At 38.5% G+C, this 20626-nt stretch overlaps 2 protein-coding genes across 2 annotated transcripts; one reads left to right on the top strand and one right to left on the bottom strand.

Moving 5' to 3' along the window:
- The first annotated feature begins 1320 nt into the window (after window positions 1-1320).
- On the top strand, window positions 1321-18685 carry LOC132196505 (extracellular tyrosine-protein kinase PKDCC-like). Its single transcript, XM_059619211.1, has 6 exons — window positions 1321-1846; window positions 17328-17441; window positions 17500-17635; window positions 17744-18094; window positions 18156-18332; window positions 18419-18685. The coding sequence occupies exons 1-6, from the start codon at window positions 1424-1426 to the stop codon at window positions 18508-18510; spliced, it is 1293 nt and encodes a 430-aa protein (XP_059475194.1). The 5' UTR covers window positions 1321-1423; the 3' UTR covers window positions 18511-18685.
- On the bottom strand, window positions 18629-20612 carry LOC132196507 (protein YIPF6). The gene is made up of 8 exons (XM_059619212.1): window positions 20495-20612; window positions 20276-20413; window positions 20074-20202; window positions 19935-20016; window positions 19836-19878; window positions 19420-19548; window positions 19203-19360; window positions 18629-19141 (listed from the first exon to the last, which is right to left on the bottom strand). Exons 2-8 carry the CDS (start codon window positions 20294-20296, stop codon window positions 19026-19028), a joined length of 678 nt encoding a protein of 225 aa, XP_059475195.1. The 5' UTR covers window positions 20297-20413; window positions 20495-20612; the 3' UTR covers window positions 18629-19025.
- Between the last annotated feature and the right edge of the window lie 14 nt (window positions 20613-20626).

The raw sequence follows: 20626 nt of genomic DNA, 5'->3' as shown, positions 1-20626 counted from the left end.
AACTTTAAATTGCCGATGAAGATTCTGATCTGTCGTCGACGTTTAAAATTTCCGAACAGTCAAAAGAAACAAAAGTTCTAACGTCGGTTATAGTTCCTATATCGGTTGCAATTTTTGATTGTTGAGAACTTTCTTATTTTGTTTAACGACCGCGCGTGTTTAACGACTCGTTATTGACATAGTCAAATCAAGTCTTTACAACAATGGTTTTTAAATTTCCAATAATTGCAAAAAGATGGCTTCTATTGTTGTAAAGACTTGATTTGACTATGGTCACAACAGAGAGTCCTTAATTTTGACGATTATTCCTTGAAAAGTTGCAGGTGACAAAATTAATAAAGAATTACAAAAAGGCTTTTCACGTGGCTATTTTTGTCCTTATAATTTATAATAATGTAAAATAATCATATCGAAAATAAAAAAATTTATTTTTGTATATTTTCTTGCAGTTTTAAAGAAACAGGATATTACTTAATTAATTTCAAGACAGAAGAATAATTAATACGAAATATTGGTGAAAAATAAATAAATAAATTTAAAAAAAACTACCATGTATATTATCCATATTATCATCATCATCATTGTTCCAAATATTATTTAGGGTTTTATCATGTTTAATTAATTAAATTAATTATCTATGTGCTAAAATATTTACAATTTCACACTTTTCCCCCCTTGACAAAAAAAAACAAGCCGTATTGATTCTCTATTTATTAATCACAGTGACCATCTCACTTCAATACGCTAGGAAATTTGAAAATCTTTTGTGTTTGTTTTTCTGTGGTTGGAATGCGGCCCCGCGAGATTTTTTAACAGACGTGTCAAGAGAAGTAGAAAATAATGTCCAATATAATAAATATAAAAAAGGTCCGTGGGTTAACTTGACACTCGGCAGGTAGGTTTTTATTTTCTCTTCTTGTTTGGCCGCAGCATCTCATTATTGTGGTGCTGCTCCTCCTCACACCCTCCGCCTCCTCAACATACTCCTCGTGCAGCTCCGTTTCCCACCACCCACTTGCTTTGTCCCCACTTCGGCCATGTTTCTGCCGCTCCATGGCAGCCCACAATCGGACAAAATAAGAGTTAATTTATCGAGTTTTTTCCCTCATCAAGTTGAAAATTTTATTTTTAAATTTAATTTAAATTTCATTTTTAATTGAATATATAAGTAGTATTCTGCTAATTTTAAACTTTAACAGTCATATTGATTAGGCGAGAGATCCTTTCTTGAGCTTCCATGGCCTTGTTAGCACTGTCAAATTTCCCCTTCCACCGCTCGGGCCGCCGGCTCGATTTTGCTAGGACGGGGGGAGCGCGGGCGAGGCGTGTACGACTTATTCGGCGAGTGTCCGTGTAGCAGTGGCCACGATCGAACGTGTACGAGTTCAGCTGCAACGCGCACGGGCATGTGCTTCGGACAGACATGAAGCAGGACGGCACCAACAGCCTGTCCGGGCTGTATCTGTTCGTGGCAGCGTACGTGAGTCTCTTCGCCATCGCCGGGGTGCTGCTCTTCGGCCCTGGCATCTTCCCCAGGACAGTCCTGGTGCCGGATGGCGCTGGACAGGGTGGACACGCAGCCCTGCTGAGTACCGAGATCGACTGCGAGTCGCTCAAGAACATCACGGAGCTGCAGTTCTTGGCCGGCGGATGGACCAAGGCGGTGTACAAGGGCCGATTCCTCGGCACTCCGGTGGCTGTCAAGACGGTCAACCTGGACGGGCACAGCCTGAAGGAGTGCCAGGACAAGGGACACAACATAAGTCACTGTTATAACCGGGCTGCGGCTAAAATCGTCAAGGAGATGCTTCTCCTCAGGGAGCTCGTCCACGATAACATCGTTAAGGTAAATATAAAATTTATCATATATAATTATTATTTAAATTAAATTCTTTGCAAATTATTTATAAATTTACTCATTAGGTTTGAGTTTGGTTCTTAAATAACTATATCTTTGAAGATGAAATTTTTAGACGGTTTAAGTTTTATAATTTATTGATTGCTGAAAATAAGTGAAATTAAACAATTCTATTTTTTTTGTATTGTGAAAATTAATTATTATTAAAGTATTATTATTATTGACTCCTGATCTTCTATAAAATTTAAAAATATATTATGTTTTTTTTTCTTTCTTTCTTTCTCTTGCCGTTAGTGACTTTCTTGCCCACTTTACTGTTTATTTAGCCAACAAAAAGCAGGCTTAAAAGCAATTTGAAACGCTTATATACTTTGAATAGTAGTAATTTATGGGCGTCCGTGACGCTGGAAAATAATAATCGAAATTAGAAGCGCTGGCGAGAAACAAACTGGCCAGGGTGAACCCTGTAATTTGGCTGTCATCGACGCCCCCGGGGCCCTCGAAAGTCCTCATTGTTGCGCCCCGTGAATGGTCAGACAGTGAGTTGACCTGCCAGAGTCAATTTTCCTGAACACATTTACGACCCCCAATAAACAAGTCTCGAAATCGGAGTTGCATTATTTTATTGTGCGCGGGCAGGGAAGTCGTAAATCACTCACGTCTCTCAGAGCGTGCGCTTTTTTATAATGCCTAAATATCGAGCTGGGCCTTTTTGTGGTGTCAAGCTTGTGGCGTGAAAGAGTTTTGACCCGCGAGCTTTATAGATTGAGTTGTCTATGCGCGGGGGTGGAAAACGCATAACGCTACTTTTTGCCTCTTTTGAAACATTTTGAAATGAATAGAATTTGACATTTGAATGCAGTTTGTTTAGAATTTTCTCTGCTTTTTAAAAAGAAATGCCTGGAGGTGACACACAATAAACCAAAGAATAATTTTGTTTGTTTCTTACTTTCCAATTCTTCAAAATTTTGTTAACAAAAATATTGAAAAATATGTTTTTATTTTTTACTCTTCATATTGAAATTACCATATATTATTTTCCTATGAAACCGTTTCTTTCATTTATTTTCTTAACTTAAAAACTTAACGATAACAAATTGAATAATCTAATGCAAATGATTAGTTATCTATTCAAAATATAGATAATTGAGATTAAAACTTAATTTAATTTGATCTAAAAATTAGAATTTTGTTCACATTTAGGCATACATTCATAGCGAAGGGATAAATTCTCAAAAATTTGAACCCTTTTTTCTAAATCAAAGTTATTTTAAGCGGTCAATTACAAGGGAAAGCAAACACAGGTGCACAAACATAAAACATCTCACCCGTTCATCCGTCGCGCAGAGTCAAATTGACTGTTGCCCGCGAGCAGTTTTGATTTTTCTTGGCCGACGGCCAGCAGCCGATTTTCAAACGTGGGCGAAAGAAATGTAGCTCTTTAGTTTTCTCGCGCCCGTCCGTCCAATGCACGTCTCGCGTGTGTATGTTTTTATTCGTGGAGGCAGCGCACACATAAATTAGACGAATAATGTGTGCAGCCGTCACCGGAGAACATTACTTCTGAAAAATTGCTGCCATCCGTCCGTTATTATAAAAATATAAATGCGACGCCAGTGAGCCTCTCTCTATACATAATACAAACAGGATCATTTATAAAAGTGCTTTATTTTGAGAGAAGCTATTTAAAAAATATTTTCTGGAATGAAAATCTCGGAGATTATCGATTTAACGCGCAGATTTTTTAATTTGATTATGTTTTGTCGCCATTAAAAATATGAATAGCTAAATTGTATTGATTATTTTCAATTCCAAATTATTTACTTCATTTGAAAATTAGTCTCGTGCATTTCAGTCAATTTTCTGTGGTGAATTGCCAAAATAGTACATTTTTGTTGATTCTTTTATATACTGAGATTTCAAATTAAAATGTTATTTCAACCGATTTTTCCCCAAATATTTTTCATCATTCTTTTCGTTCGGAAGGAAAGGTTTTATTATTGAATTTTCATAATTTTTTTATTTCCTAGCCATAAATTCTAAATTATATGTGATTCCAAAATAATCTGTGATAAAGAGGTACAATTTAATTTTTGGTGAACTATCGTTCAATAGAATTTTGATATTAGAAATTGACAGTTTGTTTAAATGAGTCTTATGTGTGGGACAAAAATTTTGTTCCTAAATTTGTATACATAAATATATAAGCTCGGAATATTTATTCTGTCAGAAACTGAAGAAATCGCCGTTTTTAGTTAATTTTGAATTTGGGCTGCATTTTCAGAAGGAAGGATCTCAGTGTCGCACTAAAAATATTAGGTCAACTATATAAAATGCACAAGCTTAATGATAATTGATAATTTATTATTTGTATAATGCATCTATTTCAATTATTTAATATTATGAAACAACAATTAAGAATGATAAAATAAAAATTAAACAGCAAAAAACATACTGTTTTGAATAAATTGCGATGGACATTCTTTAATTTTCACGCGCAACAAAATATCAAACATTTCACTATTGGCAAGAAGTATATTTTGTTCGTTACGGGCAATTGAATAGAACTCGAGGCGCGTCTCGCCTCTCTTCAGACGCAAACAAAATTTGCTCCGCAAACTGCATGCGCACTTGGGACGACCGGCGTCCCCCACAGAATGGGAGAGCTTGTGCTGTGTGCATGTCTGGCTGCGAAGGTGCGATAATCACACCGAAGAAGAAAAATCTCGAGCGAGCAATTCCTCAATCAAATCGTTGTGAAAAGAGGGGCAGCTGCGTCGCATAAAGAAATCGCGTTCACAAAGGTCGACGAGAGCGTTTTCTTTTCAATAAATAATTTCCTCCGAGGACAAAAAGGGCCACGAGCCGCGCGCGATTTTTCTCAATTGAGCGTCAAAGATTTGCTGCAGCAGCCGCAGGGGCGTGACGTCACAAAACGCCGAGTGTGAAGGCGCTTTATTTCGCTGCCCGCGTGAAAAAAGCAACCCTCATGCATACATGTCGCTTTGCTTGAGACCAGAAGAATGTGTCACGCCGAGAAGAAAAATTATTGCGGCGAGGGGGAGGCCCTGCTGCTCTCAGGGATCAACTTTCAATCCGTGGGCTCTCTTTACACCAGGGTTTCGGAGCGGGCGCGTTTTGGCGCTCCAAATCGCTCCAAAGCGCGTTTTGGAGCGAGGAGCGGTCGTATGAAGGCGCGAGGAGCGCTTTTTATACAAGGAGCGGTTGCCAAAAAAACGCGCCGCGCCTGGCGCCAAAGGAGCGCTCTATGTGGGCACTGCGGCGCGCCAAGCGCCAAGGCGCGACCTAGCTCAGGAGCAAGGCGCGCCTTTCGCAAAGGAGCGCTCTGATGAGGCGCGCCGTGCTCGGCGCCGCTCCTTCCGCGCCGCTCCAGGGTAGCAATTGGATTATATTATTCTCTTTGAATGCGATCTGGCCTATTTTATTTACTCATGTGCTTCCCCCTGTTGTTCTCTTATGTACACAAAAGTGAATAGCCACTGAACTGCCTCTTTTAAATTTATTTCTGAGAAGAAATTGGCACTTAATGAGACGTTCGTAAAAGTAAGAAAAGAACTGGGTTTTGTCATTGATGAATTTATATAATTTTTTATATTAGAAAATCAATATTTCTAGACACAGCTACCAGCCTGATTTTATTCACTTCTATATATGTCATGTATATTATTTGGCCTTCTGTTTGGATTAATATGAGAATTCGTTATCCGTCAATATTATTTAATTTTTTTTTTTAATTTGAAGCTTCTAGTGGGTTGAATAATAATTTGATAGTATAGTGGTGTGTCAATTAATAGGAGATTGAAGATTTTGTGCTGAAATTTAATTTTGATGATTTGAATTTAAAAGCTTTAACTATTATCAAAGAATGATTAAAAGAGGTTGTCAGAATAATTTGTTGATCCATTTAATTGATTAAAAATAATTGTTATAATTTAATTCCCAATTTTAATAATTTTATGTAAATAAAACGCATCTCTAAAAGCACGCCGCATTTTGGAGCGGCGCAAGTAAAACACGCGCCGCGCCTTGGAGCGGCGCCAGTATAAAGCGCTCCGCTCCGCGCCTTGGAGCGAAAGAGCGTTCCTTCCGAAAAGGCGCCGCGCCTTGGCGCCGAGGCGCGCTTTGATCATGGAGCGCTCCGCTCCTTGGCGCGATGGAGCGGTCCTAAGAAAAGGCGCGGCGCGTTCGGCGCCAAGGAGCGTTTCAAAAAACACCGCTCCGAAACCCTGCTTTACACCTACCATCTGTGGCGCACTCGGTTTTATTTTTACCTCCTCCACACGCAGCCGCAAAATGTGTAAATAATTTTCGTTTTTTCGGTCTTCGGTTTCCAACCCTGTGTTGCGTTTTTCCTCATATTATTTTTTTATTCGCTTTTTGTAATTCTATCTGTTAAAATTTTGAAGCGGCCGCAGCGAGTTTGTGCCGCGCGCAGTGATTTAATTCGAAGTGACGTCCAGTCGCTTGTCATGTTTGTTGGTTTTTTTTATTCATTATGTGCGCGTTGGGCAGGCGAAACTTGTCCTCCGTTGATCTTCTCGCCGAGAGTTGGATTATTTTAATTTCCATAAGAGATCAAAGGCCACTATTTGGAGACTGTTTTGAAAGGTTTCCTCTTCGTGTTTGTGCGCTCCAAGTCAAATTGGATTAGCATTTTGATATTTCTCGAGTTAGATATACAAAGATTGTCAAGTCAAGATAACCTTTTCATAAGGCCAAATATATCAAGCAGAGCTCTTTAGGCTATAAATAATATAATTCACAAATTAGAAACTAAAAAGGATAGAGGATGCTTAAGGGGTTTAAACTTGTGGAACAAAAATTAATTTATATTATTTTTCATAAATATTCATTCTTTCTATTCATTTTTCTACATTTTTTAATATAGAAATTCCAATAATACATTATTTAAAAACAAATCCTCAGTAACTTTAAAATAGATTGAATCAATACTGAAAAAAACGGATTAAATTTTTCTGGAGAACACTTCTTTGCCAAACGGTTTTGATCACTCACTTAAAGACAAGTTTAGTTTTCGAGGCTGCAACTTGTCTCTTTTGTCTTTACACTTTCGTTCGGACCGATTAATTTTTAGGGCCAGCACAAAATGTCCATGCTGGCCTCGTCTGCAGGGTGCAAACGAGCTGTCTTGGGCCGCAGGGGCTGCTGCTGCGCCGCTGGAGAACATCTCGGCGGGCCACTCTCTAAATATTATAGTTGGTTCAAATAAACAAAGTGCGCGCCTGTTGCAGCTTCCTCGCGGCGAGCGAGATGTGTGTGTGTGTGCGCTGTGTGTAAAATTGTTTTACCACAAATATTTACTCAGATTTTAGCTGGCTGCCCGGCCGAGACTGGCAGCCGTGAAGCAGCAGCGAGACGCGTCAACGCTTTTTTATTTCACTCCTCACAGCTTGTTTTATTCGACGCCTTTTTAAATACACACACAAACGGCTGGGGCGAGAGAGTAAAACGCAGCAGCAGCACCACTCACAGTTTCCAGCAGGAGATTTTTTTCATTTCCAACTCTCGGCAGCAGCGTTATGCTTCCCTATTGATATCAAAACTCGACTCTATTATGTACACACATGTCACACAATTTAATGAGCGAACATGCTCTCGACAAAAAGTGAGTGAGTGCTTGTGAATTATGTTCGCAACCGTTTTTTGTTCTCCTCTACGGCCGTAATTGAGGGGCTGCGGAAACGAGTCATTTTCTGTCACTGCAAAAAGTTTGCAAAAAATTAACATCTAAATTTAATGCAAAAGTCCTAAAGGAAAATGATGCTAAATAACATTTTTGAATAGATTCTTATGAAGGATATTTAATTTTTAGTAATTTTTGAGTATTGCAAATAAGTTGATTAAATTCCACCGCCCGAGTGTCTAATTGGTTTGAATGGTGGTGTTCCGCGCGCCGGAATAAAAATTTATGAATGTGAATGCGTGAAGGAATCGCGCAGCAGAGCTTTAATGAGCGGGAAAATTTCTCGCCGCGCTCGTTAATTCATTAATTGCGCACGCTTAACGAGGGGTGTGACGGACAAGAATTTAGACGCGCCGGAGCGGACTGAAAAATAACAAAAATAAAAATATCCGAGCTGACTCAAATGGTTTTGAAAAATCTGAGCAATGCGTCGAAATTGACATTTGGCTTCCTCTCTTATTTCAAAAGAATTTTAATAGAGTAAAATAACGAGAAAAATTAAAAATAAAAACTTTCATTTTTTTTTCTTAAAAAACATAGTTATTTTGTATCCGATTTTTTAAATTTGTGCATTTTACATTACAAAATCCTCAAGAAAAAAAATAGCATTAAATAATTACTAAAAAAAATTTAAAACCCAAAACATTATCCAGTGTAAATAATTTTAATTTTTATTGTTAACTCCTTTGCTGAACGATGACATTGACATTTCATTTTTCAAGGCAACGCGCGCACCGGATTATCCGCCTGTTACAAGAAATCCAATTAAAGTGGCAGAATTTCAAATGAATCTTTGCCTGCACGATAAAAAGCTGAGAAGCACAAGATAAAAAGAGCGAACTACAGGACGCGGCGCGGTGAGGCCGATTTGCGGTTCAACAAGCAGAAGAATTATTGCCGGGCATTGTAATCGGGCAAGACGATCGGGATTGTCTCCTCGGAGGAGGCAATGTCTCTGCTCATTTGAATATAAAATCAGCATGCTGGCTGGCTGGACGGCCGGTTGGAATAAATTTCATTTTATAACAGGGAGGAGGAGGGAGCTTCTGATTTTGTATATTTCCAAGGCCAACAACCGGCTCTCTCTCTGGGTACCATGCATACGTACACAACGTTGGGCGTAGAGACTTTATCATCGCTCTATAAATCAAACGATACATGTGCCTCCTTATTATTGCCAACATTGGCTAGCTGGATAATAACACACAGTATAAATAAGGACGTGTCAGACCATTGGCGTCTCGGCTGCTTTTTATTATTCGCTTGTTCGCTGCCCAACTCCTCCTTGTTTATTTGCTGCCCAACTTTTAACTAGACTTGCTCGCTGCCCAGCCGAATAATTTCGAATTGACTTTTGGCCCTGAGCCACGCAGCTGTACTCTTCATTGCAGCAACGGCTGTTTGTCTCTCAATTTCATGGCTTTTGCAAAAAGGCTTTAAAAATAACGAAGTAAAAAATCAATAGATTTTTTAGTGCGTTTATTTTGTAGATGGCAAAATTAAATAATGGTCAATTAAAATAAAAAATACCTGCTACCTGATTGTGCATTTCCAACTACTAAAAAAACAAAATATCAGACTTGTTTTTGATATACTTTTTTGCTGTTCCTTTCACGAATTCTATTTTTTTTTATGTGGCTTATTATCAGACTTGTCAGCAGATGAAACCAAAAACTTTCCAGATGTATTGAGGTTGTGAATTTTTTGCTTCTATATATCTGTCAGCCCATGAAACCGCACAAATGATTTTTTTTCAGCGTTGACAGAAAGTGACGCGTTCAAAATAAATAACATAATGAAATGAAATTCCAACGCCGCAAACCACGAGCGTGTGATTTCAACCCGCAGGCAGACAGCCGTGTGACATGCAAAGTGTCAAAATTCCATTTTGCCAGCATCAGGTTGAGCGGATTACCAACGACGACAATGCACGCTGGCTGACATTTTTCCAGCACCTGTGTTGAAATGCTTTGTGCGCTCTCCTCGCTAACTCGACGAGGTGCATTTATTTATTTGTAAATTTCATTTTCCCTGAACTGTCAGTTCTGTGCTGAGGATTTTTTCTTCCCACAACACGTTAGAAAGGAAGAAACTCCCATGCGAAGCGACTCAACTCTTTTTATACCATTATTTCCCATTCGGACCGCAGCAGCGTCCAGCAGCCTTGTTTACAATGACCGTGCAGGCAGCCTTGTTAGGAAAAAGAAAGAAAAAGGCAGAGAGCGAAGAAACCCTTTGGTACCCGGTTAAATAAATAACAAGAAATTTCAGGCTGACAAGTAACATGAAAAATGCAATTTCATTCTTATTTATACAGCGAGAGGCGTAAAAGAATCGAGAGAGAAAAAAGCGATAATCATGTTTCACGCTTCTGATGGAGTGCTTGAAAAGCACACAGTCACTCTGCAATTACATTCCAGTCACAGTTTCCACATCACACGCCATCCTAGTACTGCCCTCGTATATTTATTTATTTTCAGTTTCTCGCGCCGACGACAAATTCATTATTTAATTCGCGGCAGACGTTTTTTTGCGCCTGCAAAATGTTGCAAAACGAACAGCTTAACTGCGCCAGGCGGGCACGTCGGGTCTTGCTGAGCGAAGGGAAGGGCAAAAAGTATATAAAATAAAACGAACGCTGACTGGCAGGGATTTTACGACCTGCACATGAGCAGATAATCGTGATCGTCTCGTTACCCTGGCATGAAAAATGTTCGCAGTAGGAGGCCGAGAAAACTTTATTATTATTTCCAATTGACCCTCCAAGGCTCTGACATTCCTCGGCCCCAACCGATAACATCTCGCTTGACTCTCCAAACAACATGAAAAAAACCCACAGTGCGATCACTCAAAACAAATTTAATTTCCGAAGAGCTGATAAAATTGTCAGCATAAATTAATTATAACTTTCGATAATAAACCCAGTTATTAGCGCTGTTAAAATCACTTCTAACAAGTTTTTTTTTAAAATTAAACCACAAGATTCAAAATTTAAAAAAAAAAATAATAATTATGATAACCAATTTTACTACATATATAAAATTACGGTCGAATCAGGTCAAATGAAAAATTAGTTACAATTCATAAAAAAAATCTTTTATGTTTTGAACAATGTCCGATCTTGTGTGGAAAATCTCAGTCGAAGAGAAAACCAAATATTTTGTGAGCCGAGATTTTGGGTCTGTATACGAGGAAAAATAAATGTTGGCCGTGCGCACACCCATAAATCGTGCGCGCGTATATTTTCCTAACCAATTAAGCAATGTCAACAATGATAGATTTTTTACTGCGAGCCAGGGGGCAGGCCGCGAGATGCATCGGCCCTCTTGTTTTACCATCCGAGTCTGCAGGACCGAGCAGGGGTTCAGCCAGCCGAGAACAAACCATTATGCATATTTATAATACAAATTCCGTGTGTGTGTTCGGAAACAAGGCTCTGATTTATGATGTTAGTTACAACAAGGCTGGGGAGGGGCAGCATCAGGAGGAGAGAGAAAGATGATTCCCTGACTGATTTTCGTCTTCTGGCTCGCGAGGCGCACACGGGCATCTCTCTCTCTCTCTCTGTTTACCTTTGCTGCCCGCCTGTGTTTATTCACCTACCTACTACCAGCACGGACTTGGTTATTTTTCTTGCCTGTTTGGCAGCTGCTGATGAAAAGGAGGGACGCGCCTGCCTCCTCTAAACGGCGTGGTAATTTCTTCGAGGAGATGTAGCAAATCGCCAAACAAATAGGCTCCCATTCTGATGACGTCTGTGTTCCGTCCTAGTGTGTGCCTCACACGCACTTGGCCGAATCTGCATGTTTCCGACTGACACCGCTATTAAACTGAATAGAATAACAAAAAAAATCATTTAAACGTTGAAATTGCAAAGTTCACAATAATCATAATCGTTCATAATAATAATTTTTTATTTCAAGATGTGCTTTAAAATGTTTTCCATTTGAAAGTACTGCTTATAAAGTAAAATGAATCACTAATGTCTAAATTGGTTCTAATAACATATTTAATTTAGCTGAAATCTAAAATCAAAACTTTTGAGTATGAAATTTGTGGAATTTTCAGGTATAAATTCAACCAAATTATCCTCTTCAAAATGTTGATCAAGTTATTACTAAATCAATAGATTTTCAATATAAAATTTAAGATTTTAAACAAACAATCTCAAACCAAAGCTAAAACCTGTTTATTGCTTCAAGTGATTTTTAATTAAATCCAAGAATTCGGGTGGGGCTTGGAAAGCAGCAGAAGAAAAAAGACAGTCGACGGTTTATATCAGATCCTACTTAAGGGATTTGCGTCCCTGCAGCAGCAGGTGAACACCCGCAGCACTCCCCGCTCTGATTACCATACTCCAAATCGGATTACCGCTGGCTCAAGGAGAAGAGAAAAACAACGAGTATGACTTGTGTAATTTAAGCCTTAAGCCGAGCAAAAGTTATTACACACCCCGAGACGTGTTGTGTATTATTATCTGATGAAATGTCCGAGTCAGTGTGTGTTGCTCGTTGCTCTCGACCCAAGTCGTGCAGAATTTTATTGGCAGACGCCGATAATAGTGGCCTCGGGCTTCCTTCTCCTCCTTTTTGGCGGCACAGCATTCTGTTCGCGTCCCTTCCAAGGCTTACACTGGTATTGATCCTGACTGGGTGTTGTTGCACTTCACGCCTCACTTCTTATTACAAAAGAGCAGCAAAAAAAAGAGGAATAGCAAATTAAACCGAGGGAAAACTGCGTGTTGCAAACAATAAATCAAAATTAACAATGCGGTTTGAATTTATTTTTATTCCTAGGAATTCAGTAAAACAATGCTTTCATTGTTCTTGCCCAGGGAAAAAATGAAATTTTTTAAAGGCAAAGATTTTTTGTGTTTATTTTGTTTCGAATGATGACACAAGGCGCTGTAAAACAAGATTTTATGGCGCATTGTTAGCGCCAATCACGCTGCGCGCATTTTTAATTCCACGCACACACACTCATTAGCATCGGCAAGTGCCGGCGAGAATTTGAAATTAATTGCGTGTCTTAAATTTTCTTGGTGGTGCCAGATGCATTTTGTATGTGGCTGGTGCTTCTGCCAGCAGAGTGTATGTTTACGTACACATTTTTATTCGAGGGAGCAGGCAGAGCCAGAGATTATTTTATATTGCCAGCGCGGGCAGGATATATCTCCTTATCAGCGCTTAAAATGCACGCAGAGGCACCAAACTTTATGGCCACTCGTAAATTTAGCTGTCACTCAAAAACGACCGGCGACACCTCCCATGGATTTGTGCTTCCTGTCGCATGCCTGAGAAAAATCTTTAAAAAAGTTGAATGCTTTATTGGCGTTTTGATTGGCATACATGAAAATGAATTAAATATTCATTAAACAAAACATTTAACAAATGTGTTTTTATTTATATAAACTTGTTTTCTTTTTTTCAAAAATATTTTAAATCTTACTGATTTACTTAAAAGATTACAATTTCTGCAACATTTCTTTTCAATTCAATTTATTAATTTTAATTGAATTTTTTCTCGCATTTTATTAATTTCGAATGTTGCATTAAAAAAATTACGAGTTATTAATGTAATGGTTTCAGTTGCTAAACTCATCCCCAGCAGTCAACTCACGTACAGAACTCAATTTTGCACGCTCCACGTGTTTCTTTTTTCCTCGTTATAACTTTGTCTTGCTTGAAGCGCACGTAACACTTATTGGCAGTCTTCAGAGACAATACCTCTCACAAAAATTTATTCGCGATGTGCCGATTAAAAAAAAAAAAAAAAAATACAGGCTCTCTAATGATTTCATTAGGTCGATCTCGCTGCGTTGCTTTTGTCGCTTCGACTCACTCGATTGAAATGCGAAAATCAAGCAAAGGAAACGAGAATTAAGTGTCGACGAGTAAAATACCGGGCGGCGCAGCTGCCGGACTATTTTTTACGTCCGATGACAGCCCTTTCTTATTCGTTTAAAGCGTGGCGGACAACCGCTCATTAAGATAATTTATCTTCTGTTTTGTTTCTAAATTGCTCTTCGCCCTTCTGCTCTTTGCTCCCTCTCCTAAAAGTAGCCTCACTTGAGAAAAAAAATATTTTTTTCTAAATTGTTTGATTTAATACAATATTTTTATTATAAAAATCTAATTGAATACAAAAATTTTTCTGTCCATTGAAGTAAAAATCCATGGCTCTTAAAATATTACGTCTGATTGTCTGCCTGAGATAAAAATGCACCCTTCAATAACATCACGTGACGAGCTCAGCATAATATAATTTACCTTTATAGAAACACACAAGACAAAAAATGATTATCTGCCCAGGCCTGACTCACTCGTTCGCTCGCTCGCCCAAGCATCGCATTCTCGCCGTCAAATTAAGCAGGGCCCGTTTTTTTAGCAGTCAATCAACAATCTAAGCAGACCAAAACACACAATGAACAGCCCCTGGCGATCCATTCTATAAGCGCCTTTTTATATTTCCTCTGCAGTCTCTCCTCGCCGCTAATTTCTGCCCATTTGTTATTGAGGTTAATTCAGGGCGTGGACTTCATAAGTTTGACCCTTGATCTGCCTGCGGCTTGGCGTGCAAAATTAAATTTTCCTGCAAACGTTGCCTCAGATTTTTTTTTCCAATTTTGTCGGAATTAATAATTTAACTTATTTTGTTCTCTGCTTTCTGGTCTATTTGCAAATAAATTGTGACTATAATTTTTATATTAATTTTTTGATACATATTTTAAAATTATTTGTCTATCAAACACAACAAATGGGATAAAAATAACAAATTACTTTATCTTTTCCGTGAATCGCTGGTACATATTTTCAAATAATAATTACGCTGGGCCTGGCAATTTCATTTTGTAATTGAGCGTCTCTCCCAGAAACAACTTATGAGCTTCGCCGGCCGTTAAATCAGGTCTCGTTAACCAACAGCAATTTAAGGTACTTCATCTGGAGGGCTGTGTGTTTTGCGCCAAAATCTCCTGCACGCTGCATGTTGTAGTCGTGGAACGAAACAAGTTAATAAATTTTAATAAAATGATAAAATCGCTAAATTGGAAGACAAGTCAAGGATACTCTCTCTCTTCTCTCAGCTCCGCCGAGGAAATTATTTTTCTTTCTTTTTCAAGGTGCCCAGCAGACTTGTTGCAAACTCACCCGTCTTGCTGTTTCTCTCCAAGATTTTTGCGCCGGATTCAATTAATTAGGCGAAAATATACACCGTAAATGTCACCTCGCTCGGCGACTAATTAAAGAACTGAGCCACTTGATACTGACTTGCGCCGAATTTATAGCCCAGTTAAATTTTAATACATGTGCCCGGGTTAAAAAAATTCAGCAACTTTTTTACGTCCTTATCGTCTGATTTTATGGCGCTGTAAAATAAAGAAACGCTATATTATTTCTTATTTTGAAATTTTTAGCCCTCAAACACAACGTTCAAAACTTATATTTTTAAATTTTTTTATTGCAATTCGCAAACAGGAAAAACAAGCTTATCGCTGGAAACAGTTTCCTGTTTTTATTTATATTTCAATTCTCGTTTCTCTCAAATTTAATTTAATTCAGTTAATTAGAAACGCTCGGCACTCTCCAAGTTGAGTCTCGCTCGAGCAAAAAGCGTCGTCGCAGCTCGTTCGTTTTCTGCCGCCGCTCTCGCATGAATTATCGACCTGGCAGCGGCATTTATATTTTTAACTAGCTGCACATTTCGCACACAGATGCTCTGTCAAATCGTAGGCCATAAATTACAACGAAATAAAATCCTCGCGCAGGCTGTACCGCCGCCGGATCTGCCGCCGCGCTTCTTCAATTTTTCATACAAGCGGATGTGGCTCATGTTTTCTTGACAAAATATGCAGGCTTTTTGTCTTGTGTCGAGTTGATATTACTTCAAAATTTTGATAGTGCCACTTCCCCGTGAACTTTTTATTCTTTAAAAATACAATTAAATTCTTAATCTTTAAAATCTTTAAATATTAAAATTGAAGTTTTGCTTTTCCTCGTAACTTATATGAATACAAATGTTGACAGAATTTTTATTTAAAAATTGAAATTATAAATTATCTAATTGCATGATTAAAGTTTATATTTTAATTTTCATAGTTGCGAGTTTGATATTTTTTTCCATCCCGCACCCCCATAGCATCCTGTGTCTTCCACACGTGTGATGAGAGAGAGTTCCCTTTTGCTGCCGAATATTGTGGGAGCTTCGTTGTTGATGCAGACGAGCCGAATTTATTATCAGCAGCTTATCATGCGAGATGTTGCTGCCGCGCCAGTTGTTATCAGGGGCAGAAAAAACGGCACCCGGCGCTGTGTACTCTTCTCTTCAGTAGCACAATTACTGCGCGACAACTGCTGATAACAAAACGGATTGCTCATAAAGAAGCACCAAGCAGTTTGTAATTAAACAACCGATTATCAGGTCTTGAGGCGTCAGAATTTTTCTGAAAAATGTTGACAAAAGTAATAATCTTTATTGCAGTGGTAGGGAATTTTATTAATATTAAAAAAAAAAATATGTAGCAGTCATGGCGGTAATAGAAATAACCGGAAATGGCAAAACGTCTTCAGCTATAATTTTTATTAAAATCCTAATTTCCTGATCATTTTTCAAAACAGTGTCTTGCAAAATGATTCGATTTAAACATTTATCTGTAATCCTTTCTTCAGAAAATTTTCAAGAAATTACTAAAGATTCAAAGTATTTAAGTTTTTTCTTATTCTTTTTGACACGCCTATAAATTATCGCAATTAAATAGCTTTATTCACAGAAGCCCCATTCGGTTTCGCTGGTTGCTCTTTGTCGGTCGTTGTCATTGTATGCAAAACGAACGCCTTTCCTGCAGCTCTCCTCAGCAGTCGTCTCTTTCTTTCTCTTTTCCTCCGAAAACAGAAGTTGCTGAGGCCGGCTTGCATTTTTAATTTGGCCCATTTGAATATAATGCCCGGCTCCATTGGCGGCCGCGAACACATACAGAGAAAAAGAATGAACCAAGTCGTCGGGCAACTTCAAAGGCTTCGTTTATCAGTCGAGAAATAAGGCTGCGTGCCTATTGGCCCACGTCTCGATCCTCATAATTTATGTTAACAAGCTGACAACTCGTAGCCGACACAATATTTTACTCCAAATGAATTTATGCGCAAGCAAAAACAATCGCCTCATTTGAATAATTCTAAATAAATTTTATGCAGATTGACAGTGAAATTTTACTTGCACGAACAAACAGAACAAATATTAAAATAAAAAATTAAATTTTTTTAAATAAAATTTCTATTAACTAAAGCAATATTTTTCGTGAGATCCGTCTTGCCTAGTTGGGTCTAACTAAGTAAGAGGAGGATGTCACAATATTGAATGTGCCATTAAAAGTAACAACAACGATCTGAGCGTTTGATTGTGTTCCTTTTTCTTATTGTATTCTTACCCTGTGCGGCCAAGGTTAAACGGAATGAAAAACAGCATCTCAGTCAGCACTTGGCTGTGATTGTGAACAGGAGAGAGAGACGGGAAAGAAAACGAATGAGCTGTGCTAGAGGAGGAGATGATTGCTGTTAAATTAAACTCTTGACAGGCGCTTTCAGACGAAAGTTAATTATATTCAAACGCCCTATGTCACGCGTCGACAGGATTTTGGCCGATTGATTAGAATTTGCTAAAAAAAAGAACCAAACTGAAACTCATGATTGATTATTTATTTTATATCCTAGTTGAGATGAAATTTTAAATATTTTTCTTTTGATTTTCCAGGTTTTGGGTTCGTGTATTCCTCAGACGAGTGGTCCAGTTGCCATGGTCACTGAGCTGGGCGAGCCTCTGGACACTGTTCGTCTCCTGCAGCTTGCGTGGGAGGACAGATTGAGGGTAAATTTTAAATGAAAAACTTTTGTTAAGAGAAAAAAAAATAATAAACATTTTTCAGTTGGTGCTTGGCATGGCCAAAATTCTACACCTCCTCGCCCACTCTCCTCTTGGATCTCTAGCTATGAACGACTTTCGTCGACAGCAATTTGTGATAGTGGACGGTATCCTCAAACTCTCAGATGTAGATGACATAGGTAACAATGTTTTCTTTTTCTTTTTTAAAAATTTGAAAGTTCTTCAAATAAATGATTGATTTTTTTATAATTTTTACTAAAATTTATTTTGAAATTTTAATTAATCAGGTCTGGAGGAGCCATCGTGTGAGACGCGCACAGACTGCATCCAAGTGCTGCCACTGCAGCTGCGCAACACATCAGAGACATGGTGCTCACCAGAGACCAAGCGCTGTGTCGGCCACAATGAGCGCCTCAACATTTGGCGCGCTGGCAAACACTTCATCCACCAGTTCCTGCCGCTAGGCGCTCCGGCCGGACTGCGGCCGCTCATCCTCGGCCTTCTCAAGGGCTACCGTGAAGCGTCGTGGAGCTCTGCAAAAATCCTCTCTGAGACCGAGAGCCTCGTCCACATTTTCTCATCAGGACAGTATCTTGAGTCAAACGAGGTCGTCAACATGGACATAAATTCTCTGCCAGGTAAAAATTTATCAAAACACTTAGTAACTAATTTTTTTAATAATCCTACTATCGTTTTCAGGCTTTACAATTTTAGAAGGGAAGGACCTCCCTGGCCAATTTGACTACCCCTGTCCGGAGTCGCGATCTGCCGTCAACTGCATTCGCTCGGTGCACAGCCTCCAAGAGGCAGCCGACTTGTGTTCAGCTGACTATAAATGCAAAGCTTTTGTGATTGGCCATGCAAGAACCTGGACAGGTGTGAATTTTTGTCATTTTTCAATTTGTGATACGACTTTTAAATTCTCTAAATAGACAATTTACTTATTACTATTTAATTTTCAGGCAGAGTATTGGCCATCTTTAAGTCAGGAGTTGGACCACCAACGCCAACCAGAGGTCACAAGCTGATATTCAGACGAGATGGTCTGCATTGAAAACCCTTTTTAGTCTCCTTTCCACGCCTGGCTGTGATTTGTTCATTTTAATTTCTCGTTGAGGACCAAAGACTTTAATTTATATTTAAATTGAAAATTGATGTTGCTTAATTATAAGATTTAATTTATTGATAATAAACATTCGGCAAGGAAATTAACATCCTTTGCAAATAATGACATCAGCTTTTGTTATTTATCCGTAAACGCATTTATTTTTTAGTGAAAAGCACGGTTTCTCATTTTTTTAAAACATTTTCTTCAAATATGAACCACTGAATTAGGAATGTTACATTAAAAATGATTATTTACTCTTTCATACATGGTGTATACTGGAAAATAACAAAACTAAAAGGAAACGCAGTGACTTGTGCTTCTCGGTATACACTTAAATCTATCAGTAGAGTCGGATCCCGAATGGGCACAAAACATGTTTTCACTATTTCTACACTCGTCATCGGCAGTCTCGTATCACAGTAAAACCAAGTAGGCTGTGGTGTCTCTCCTAGGTGGCAAACTCAAGCTGTGTGCGATATCACCAACCAAGAGATGAATGCGTAAAACAAGAAAATAGGGTAGACGGCCAGCGCTTTCCTGTCACCAGGTTGACTATCACCGAGGAAAACAATGGAGGCTGCAAATATTAAATTTACGATGAAATTAGAAAGAATAATATGGTTAAAAATAAAAATTACCGTAAGTTGCCCATCCAAATCCTGCAAGAGTGGCAAACAATCGCAAAACAAACAGTAGAGTTGTTTGAGTTGCCAATAGAATGATTCGACAGACTATCAAGGCAAGTGCAGTTGGAAGCAAACAGTAACCAAGCACACAGACACTTTGAAAGAAGGAACTGAAAAGATGAATTAAGATTTTAAGTTTGATCGAATTAAATTTTTTGCATAGAATTACATATTTCCTCCGAGCAGTTTTGAGTTAAGAGTAACGACCATAGCTCCTATCCACACAATGACAAACACCTCCGCAAATTCTGGTCCTCCATCGCTTTCCACAACATCATCTGCTGAGCCTTGCAGAACCCTGGAAATTGTGATTTAATCACAATTAATTGAAGAGGCAGAGATTATAGAAAACAAATTATATATAATAATAATTTAAACTATCTAATATAATAAAAGTAGATAAAAATATGCTACACTTAAATACGACTTTGTTAATAGCCAAGATAAAATCTGTAGGTATTTCTAATTTCATACAGTATGAACGAACGTACCTAGTTTGTCCTCTTAGTAAACAAAATAAAATAAATTTAATACATAAATAAAATAATTAAAGAAATTATTAACCTATGTGATATCAAAACTTACATGGCCATGAAAGTACAAAGCAGCAATGGCCCCCAAAGGTCCCCTATTTAAATAAAGCAAGTTACAAATTAAAACTTGGGACAAATAAATTGTTCTCACAATCTTTCAAGAGACTACTTTTCTTCTCTTTTGGGTACAGCACACTTTGGAATTTGACACCCACTGCTTTCAAGTCTCTCATCTGAAAATGTATTTCTTTATGATAAAAAATAACTTGTTGCGCGTTTTTTTGACGTGCCACTGTGGTCTTGATGGGCTCGTCTAAAGTGTTGAATTCCAGTTTGCCCTCGGCCCGACCGGTGCCTGCGTTGGGCACACTCATGTCACCCTCGAGCGTATCTGGCAATCGCTCCTCATCACTGTACAACTGCAAAAAGAATTAATTTAGTGTAAATATTACAAAAATTCGGTTCTGTGAATAAATTTTCTTAAATGCTTACGTCAAGGGTGGTGCTGTTCATGGTGTTGATAACGAAGAACTGTCACAAAAGGACGAGGAATCAGACTGTGTATTAAGCCTGTACAGTATGTTGAAAAGAGCCGAACTCAAGTTATAGCTGAGGCAGAGCTGATGTTTTCTTGATTCCACAAAGTTACACTTGCATTAAATCGCAGTCCTTGCCTTTTCAATAGCTAAAACTTTTTTATTTGGGACTTACAATTAGGAGAACAAAAATTGCTGATGACGACCAGATGACGACTTGTGTTGTTATTTCAGCTTCCAGCGTTGGCCACAAGGGGGCAATACTATACTTCTTGCTGAGCAGTGTCTTTTCGTGGACGCGGCAAAA

Source organism: Neocloeon triangulifer, unplaced genomic scaffold (assembly GCF_031216515.1).
Source record: "Neocloeon triangulifer isolate White Clay Creek 2 clone unplaced genomic scaffold, ASM3121651v1 ptg000012l, whole genome shotgun sequence".
Taxonomy (NCBI): Eukaryota; Metazoa; Arthropoda; class Insecta; order Ephemeroptera; family Baetidae; genus Neocloeon; species Neocloeon triangulifer.
The sequence above is the reverse complement of the archived record's forward strand: the minus strand, read 5'-3'. Positions and strand labels throughout refer to the sequence as shown.

Coding starts and splice junctions, on each gene's coding strand:
- LOC132196505 (XM_059619211.1), top strand. CDS start 1,424: ATGAAGCAGGACGGCACCAACAGCCTGTCCGGGCTGTATCTGTTCGTG. Junction 17,442..17,499: donor CGTGGGAGGACAGATTGAGG/GTAAATTTTAAA, acceptor AACATTTTTCAG/TTGGTGCTTGGCATGGCCAA. Junction 18,095..18,155: donor GGACATAAATTCTCTGCCAG/GTAAAAATTTAT, acceptor TATCGTTTTCAG/GCTTTACAATTTTAGAAGGG.
- LOC132196507 (XM_059619212.1), bottom strand. CDS start 20,296: ATGAACAGCACCACCCTTGAC. Junction 20,203..20,275: donor TGAACAGCACCACCCTTGAC/GTAAGCATTTAA, acceptor TTCTTTTTGCAG/TTGTACAGTGATGAGGAGCG. Junction 19,549..19,835: donor CTTTGTACTTTCATGGCCAT/GTAAGTTTTGAT, acceptor CACAATTTCCAG/GGTTCTGCAAGGCTCAGCAG.